The 7,848-nt window shown below is 41.5% G+C and overlaps 1 protein-coding gene across 1 annotated transcript; it reads left to right on the forward strand.

The window, feature by feature from the left end:
- On the forward strand, positions 3,377-5,764 carry LOC8056188 (RING-H2 finger protein ATL48). Its single transcript, XM_002460109.2, has 2 exons — positions 3,377-3,583; positions 5,344-5,764. Exons 1-2 carry the CDS (start codon positions 3,478-3,480, stop codon positions 5,529-5,531), a joined length of 294 nt encoding a protein of 97 aa, XP_002460154.1. The 5' UTR covers positions 3,377-3,477; the 3' UTR covers positions 5,532-5,764.

Below are 7,848 nucleotides of genomic sequence, written 5' to 3' on the forward strand. Positions count from 1 at the left end.
TTCTCTTAAAATACAAAGTGTCCACCTCAACAGTCCACTATCAATTTCTCTTGACATGCAAGGTTGAAAGCCCTAGTTTGGTTTTGGATAATTGATGAAACCCTAGTACTAACCTCTATACTAAGTGTGTGTAGACTTAATGAGGTTGGTACATGCCAAGTGATGGAGCAAGTGATGATCATGATGATGAAGGTGATGACCACAAGATGATCAAGTGCTCAACCTTGAAAAGAAGAAAGAGAAAAACAAAACCCTATGGAGATCAAGGCAAAGGTATTGCTTAGGGTTTTGGTTTTGGTGATCAAGACACCATAGAGGGTGTGATCACATTTAGGATAGATAGCCGTACTATAAAGAGGGGAATTCTTTGGCTAAGCGGTTATCAAGTGCCACTAGGTGTCATTGTTCTTGTGCATACATTTAGAATCTAGTGAGCTAACTTAACTCCTTCGAAGAAAATGATTGTGAAAATGCTAACACACGTGCACTTGTTGGTACACACGTTGTGGTGTTGGCACACTTTGAGAAGGAGGTGGAGTTTGAAGGTTAGAGAGAGGATGGGTTCCTCTCTCCCTCCCGCCGAGCTTGCGAGGCGGGATTCGGCGCTTTTGAGAAAATGAAGTGCATACTTTCTATTGCGCCGGTGGGAAAATTTGGAGAAGTCGCGGGAGTGTTTCTCGCTGAGAAATACTCACCGGACGCTAGCTTCTAGAGCACCGGACGCTGAGTCTGAGCGTCCGGTGCAAACAGTGCCTAGCCCAGCTAGGGTAAGGCACCGGACGCTGGCTTGAGCGTCCGGTGGTGCGCATCCGGTGTGCGGGCGTTTTTGCGACCCTCTCTGCGCATGGGTCCGGTGAGCACCGGACGCTCAGGGTGCGTCCGGTGACTTGCGTCCGGTGACCCTGCGAGTTTGCGGAGCTCTCTGCGCATGAGTCCGGTGTGCACCGGACGCGTCCGGTGCCAACCTGCTCAGCGTCCGGTGCTCTGCAGGTTACCGTTAGACTCTGACACGCGGCTGACGTTGGAGCACCGGGCGCTGGTGTTGAGCGTCCGGTGCCCCTTTAAGAGCGTCCGGTGACCCCGTATTTCGCCCAGTGAAAGAGCCAACGGCTCTATTTGTTTGAGGGGCTATAAATACGTGTTTGGCCGGCTTGGGGCTCACTCTCTTGGCATTCTAACATACTTGACATCCTTGTGAGCCTAAGCATACACCTCCCACTCATCTCCTTCATAGATTAAACATCTTTGTGAGATTGGGAGTGATTCCAAGTGCATTTGCTTGAGTGATTGCATCTAGTGGCACTTGGGGATCGTTCTAGCTGCGGTTTTCTTGTTACTCTTGGTGGTTGCCGCCACCTAGACGGCTTGAAGCAGCGGAGGAGGATTGGCACGAGTTGGTGATTGTTCGTGGCCATCTCCCGGTGATTGTGAGGGGTCTTGTACCTTCCCCGGCGGAGAGCCGAAAGGTAACTCTAGTAAAGTGCTCGTGTCATTGAGTTACCTCACTTGTGGGTATGTTCTTGTGGTGTCCTAGTGAGGACGAGATTCGTGCTACACCTCTTAGCCACCGAACCACCAAGTGTTGGTCGACACAACGGGGACGTAGCGTGCCGGCAAGCACGTGAACCTCGGGAGAAAAATTGTTTGTCTCTATTGTGTTTATTCATTGGATTTCTCCCGGTGATTGGACTTCATATTATTGATTGGTTCATCCCCTCTATGCGACGGTATAAAAAATCAAACCATCTCTTTTTACATTCCAGCAAACTAGAGTAGCTTTTTACTTGTATAGCTTTTTACTTGTATAGAAACTTTAGGTAGCTCTCTAGTGTAAGTAGTGACATAGCTCTTGTGTGCCTAGAGATTATATCAACTAGAATTGTTGGATAGGTGGCTTGCAAAGACCCCTTTAGAGCTAGAGCAAAAAGCTTCGCTTTGTTATTTACTAACCTCTTGCTCTAGTGAGTTTGTAGAATTTTTAAATAGGCTATTCACCCCCCCCTCTAGCCATATTAGGACCTTTCAAAGGTGTCCATCTTAGTAATCCACTATCATTTGCATTAAAGTTCACTAGCATAACAATTATGATACCCATATTTGCGAGACACATCATCCATTATAGATATAATCTCCACGACTATGCTAATAAAAAATTTATATTCATATTCCTCCTTCAAACTCGCGGCAACGCGTGGGGAATCTTTGTAGTTTCTATAAATTAAGAAGGATATATGAGTCTCTTGGAGTTGAATAATTGATGTTGCCCTCTACAAAGTTATGTTTAGTATTGTTCATTCTCTAAAAATGGATAATTAATTAGATGCCCCCTATTAAGACACCTAACATAATATAATGACCTGTTTGATATAAGGCTAATTGCTAGCTAGCTAAAAATTAGTCATATTAGCTCTAGCACATCTAGAAAACTGGATTAATTTTTTAGCTAACTCCCAGAGTAGTTGTTAGCCAGCTAACTAACTGACCACAACTGATCTTAACTAACTTTTAGCTCCAACTAGTAACTACACATGTATCTAGACAAAGCCTTAAAAAGTGTCAATTTGGTTAAGGCTTTGCTTAGATGTAATTTTTTTGGATTTTGATACTGTAGCACTTTCGTTTGTATTTGACAAACATTGTCCAATCATGGATTAACTAGGCTTAAAAAATTTGTCTCGTGATTTATAGTTAAACTGCGCAATTAGTTATTTTTTTATTTATATTTAATGCTCCGTGTATGTGCCGCAAGATTCGATGTGACGAAGAATCTTGTAAATTGTGATGAAGAATCTTATAAACTTTTAGATTTTTGAGTGCATCTGAACAGGCCCTTAGTTCCCACCCAAAAACTTTACATCTATCTCATCAAATGTTTCGATACATGCATAGAATATTAAATATAGGCAAAAAGTAATTAATTGTACAGTTTGCGTATATTTTACGAGATAAATCATTTAAGTCTAATTAATCTATGATTAGACACTAATTGTTATAGTAACACATGTGCTAATAATAAATTAATTAGATTTAATAAATTCGTATCGCAGTTTACAAATGGATTCTATAATTATTTTTTATTAATCTATATTTAATACTTCAAATATATGCTGATATATCTAATATGACATCTAAAAACTTTGCATTTTAGAACTAAATATAGCCTAAGTCGAGTACAAACTAAAAAAACACTGATCGCCAAAATACGCATTCCAGAAGGTTCTAGACTAGAGCGAGGATCGACGATGGAGAAGATCGCTGATTTGAGGCCCGGTTGGCAAGTTCGACACCACAAGCAGACCAACTAACCCCAACATCCCTCCGCTCTCGGATCTCAATCGAACGGTGCGCACGCCCTCTCCTCAGTAGCTGAAGAGCGGCGGCAGCAAGGTTCCTGCTGCAAACTCGAAGCGCAGCGCCGCCACGGTTGCAAAAGGCGCCTCTTTTTTTTTCTTGTTTCACCTCTACCCGGCGACCCGAATGGAGAAGGGCAGTGGAGGCAGCGCTCCGCCGCCGCCGCCGCTCCACATGGAGGACTTCCAGCTGGAGGGGAAGAAGCCCGTCAAGAACCCCTTTGTGCCCATCGGTATGTACGCGCCTCCGGCCTCTCTCTTTCTCTCGTTGACGCCAGCGGCCCTAGCTAGTCCCTTTTCGCACTGAGGACGGGGAGAGTACCTGCCCCGGATCCAGGGCCGTGGGATGTAATTCGTGCGGGGTTCAGGTTTTGGATTGGTAGGGTGGGGTGGGGGATCTGGCTCTGTTGATTCATATGAGTAGGACCGTGTTTTGTCTTGCTTATGGCGGCACTAGATTGATGGAGCCGCTACTGCAGGAATTAAGATGTGACAACTGGCGTGAGATTGGATGTTTGTTGTTTGATTTGCTACTGCTTCATACATAATTCATATAGGCTGTGCTGTAATTTGTCTGTTCGTTGTACTTCTTTTTCGTGGCGTGTATTCTTAGTTGCATTGATAAGTAACTGCACTTTGTGGGCTGAGCAGGAGAAAACGAAATTCGAGATGATAGTAATTTGCCTTGCATGAATTTTTACGTCCCTGTTTTGTATGTATATGGTGGTCGAAATTTTCTGCCTTATCAATAATCAAATAGTGCATAGGGATTCACCCTGTAAAACATGGCCATAAAGGATTTCTTTGTTGATGGTAGGGGTAGACAAACTGTGGAATAGACCTAGGTTCCTGTGGATGGTTATTCGTACGCACATTTATATCCATTTTCATGTTCTTCTACCTTTTCGCTGAAATTTGGCTTATGCTGATTTGTTGTGAGAGGAAAATACTGTTCGTTCACTGAAAAGTACTGCTGAAGTAGTGCTGCAGAACAGGTTACCGCTGAGTCGCATATGTGTACATGCTAGGACAATCAATATTTCTTACTCTTGATGCATGTTATGGTGATCTAATATATGCTTTGGTGAAATCAAGTTAGTTGACTAGTTCCAAATTAATGACTAGTTTGAAGATGTCTGGTGCTGTTATTGGTTAATTGAACTTTCTTCTTTTATATATAATACTAGCAAGCATGTCCGTGCATCGTGCAATGGAACGTACAGTTTCACCAACTTATCCCTAATTCATCACGTACTACTTTCTCCTTTTAATATTAGGTATAGATTTATTGTCAGCCAGATCTTCTTCATCTTATAATGAATGGCTACTTTGGAGGTTACTTAAGCTATTGTCTGACCAATAGACTGTTTGATGGAAACAAAAATGAGGTAGCTAGGTTAACTCAGGGTAACCTGTAACTGTCTGAGATGGGAATGACGAATGAGTAACTTTCATCTGGTTTAGCCGTTTAGGGGACATATCGGTGGTGATGCTTGAGTTTGTAGCATAAAGAATGGATGTTGGAGTCAGGACATGTGGCACCCCCATGAGCAACACTTCAAGAGTTGAATTTGATGATACCCTTATAAATAATAGTAAGAGCATAAAGAATGGAGGTTGGATTCAGGATGTTCTGGAAATTTCAGCCTCTTTGGCATAACTGTCCATCAGCTTTAAGATAATTCATGAATATGGGCCACTGTCCTTGAAGTATTTAGATTTATTAGGAACTCTTATTAAGTCTTTGATTTGTTCTGAGTTTACCATCCTTGCTTTGCTAGTTCTCATTTCAAAACCTCTCTGTGTGTGTGTGACAATTTTTCTTTATAGTTACCAATGAAACTTTTTGTCATTTTGTGATGAAGCAAGATGGAAACTTGACTTGGCATTCGCTGCTAAGATTTTAATTTATTAGTAATGTTTGGATTGGATGCCTTAATTAACCTTAATCACTTGATCACCAAATTTTTATAATGTTTCGCATCTTTTTCAGGTGCACTGGTTACTGCTGGAGTTCTGACTGCTGGTCTGGTCAGTTTCCGATATGGGAACTCTCGGCTGGGTCAGAAACTGATGAGGGCACGTGTAGTTGCTCAAGGCGCTACAGTTGCTCTGATGATAGGCAGTGCTTACTACTACGGCGATGAAATCAAGCTGTTCAAGAAAGGGTCAAGCCCATGATCTTCCATGAATATTGATGTTTTTGGTGTGTGGAGGAATGTCTTGTATACACTGAAATTTCACCTGGGCCCTGCTGTTGACCCCTTTTAACATCATTTTGGCCTATGTGATGATAGCTAACAAGAAATCGCTGTTGGTCCGATCGGCAGGCTTGAAAATAAATAATTTGTTTGTTGATTAGGTTGTGCATCAATTGCTATATGTTTATACAAGCACGTTCTGTTGTCTGGCAACCAGCAGATGAGGTTACCATCTTGCAATTCTTAGGGGTGCAAATGAGTGATGATTAGGTGCACCTCTAAACCTCTTTAGTTCAAATATTTATACTACTTTTCCAAAAAAAATTAAGAAGTAGTACAAATATTTGAACTAAAGAGGTTTGGAGGTGCACCTAAAGGTTACCCCTTTGCACCCTTAGCAATTATTGCGACTTAAATCCGAAATGTGATAATATTGACTACATGATATATATAGCTGAGGCACATTGGTCATTATAGTCTACTAACTGTACCATGGATACAAAAGTGTGCTGTGTGCTTTTGTGGTCCTCGCAATTCTGAGTTTGTCATATCTGATAGTTCAGTCACTATGGTGTGTCCAGACTCAGGTCAGCTGATCTTGATGGAACGTCCGGTGGAAACTACAATTTTCATGAAAATCCATGCAAATCACAGTAAAAAAATCGTCTAAATTCACCAAAAAAATCACACATGTAGTTGATATGATGATACATAACCTTGTAAAATATCTTGTCCAAACTCGAATTCGTTTGTGAGACATAAAAATAACAAATTTCTAACGGATACTGTGGACACACCTTTCTGGTTTGAAATTTGTTATTTTTATATCTCACAAATGAATTCGAATTTGGACAAAGATATTTTACAAGATTGTGTATAATCATATCATGTACATGTGTGATTTTTTGGTGAATTTAGAAAACCTTTTTGCCATGGTTTACATAGATTTTTACAAAAGTTGTAGTTTGCACTAGATATGTTTCCGATCTTGATACCCTCAGTTGATAGTGGTAGGATAGGAGCCAGCAAGCATGATCTAACTGCCAAAATTAACGTTGGGAAATAATGCAAGTAGAATATTTACATTGCGTTGCTTTTGGGAGCTTGGAACGTTGGATTCAGAAGGGCGAAATGCCCGCTCGTTCAGCAAATCAGCATCAACATCAAGAGGGTACATCGATAGGAGAGATCGAACAGCCACGTTGCAATGCAAATAAGCATCAACATCAATCAAAAGGATATGTATATCGCTAGTTCCCTGTCAGTATATTTCACTCGTTCACCATCAGTATATTTCTTACACGATGCGAACTCGTTCACCGTCAATATATTTCTTACACGTTGCTGAATATGGAGGAACAATCTGGGATCAACTTCAACAGAGATGAGCAATTGAGCACCCAGAGACCAGTCTCTATCATCCCTACTTTTGGCAAGTTCTCCTGATTCACGATATAAACATGAGGTCATGTTATAGCTTGCTTGTATGATTCGGCGTCCCCATCCCCAAAACAACATAATCACCCAATTTGATCAAATATACCAAAAAAAAGAAAAAAGTGTAAGTAATAGGAGCATAATTATGCCTCTAGGCTATATTGACTTTACATTGGCCAGAATTAACAACTAAAAACAATCTCAGTGAAGGCTCATCGTGAATTTGTGACATGACTCCAGTATAACCCTAAAAGCATATTCACATTTTTTTTTGACAATTGCAAAGAAATTTATTACCCGCAGCAAGAAGCTGCTAAGATGGTTACAAAGTTTAGGTCTACCTGGAGTAGAGCCTGAAACAGAGTACAAATGGGGCCACAAAGAGGCCTGGTACAGTTACAGTTTTGAAATATAAGCAATGAGCTACGGGCCTGTTTTGCTAAAGTATCAGCTGTAGAATTTTGATTTCGGTTGATCTTGAAGAGTTGAGTTTGAAGTGTGGTTGCAGCATTGATGAAAACCTGTGTAAACGGTTTGATTCTCCACTGGGGCGGGTTTTGGTGGTTGTCCTGATGGAGGAAATGCACCAGTTGCTGGGAATCTGAAAGAAAGCTGCAATATGGAATTTGAAGAGCCTGGACAATAGATGCTCCAAGAGCTAGGGCTGCAGCCTCAGCCATGAGAACGGAGTGGCAGCGCTGAAGTTTAGCTTGTACATAGATGGATTGAGGCGGTTGTACCTGAAAATTTAGGATAAAAATGCCTAGACCAGCATTGTTAGTGTATATATTTTGATCGCCAGGGGTTGCTGCTGCATCAACATAACATCTTGAACCCTGAAGGTTTGCTGGGAGGGGGCA

Source organism: Sorghum bicolor, chromosome 2 (genome assembly GCF_000003195.3).
Source record: "Sorghum bicolor cultivar BTx623 chromosome 2, Sorghum_bicolor_NCBIv3, whole genome shotgun sequence".
Lineage (NCBI taxonomy): Eukaryota > Viridiplantae > Streptophyta > Magnoliopsida > Poales > Poaceae > Sorghum > Sorghum bicolor.

Coding starts and splice junctions, on each gene's coding strand:
- LOC8056188 (XM_002460109.2), top strand. CDS start 3,478: ATGGAGAAGGGCAGTGGAGGCAGCGCTCCGCCGCCGCCGCCGCTCCAC. Junction 3,584..5,343: donor GAACCCCTTTGTGCCCATCG/GTATGTACGCGC, acceptor CATCTTTTTCAG/GTGCACTGGTTACTGCTGGA.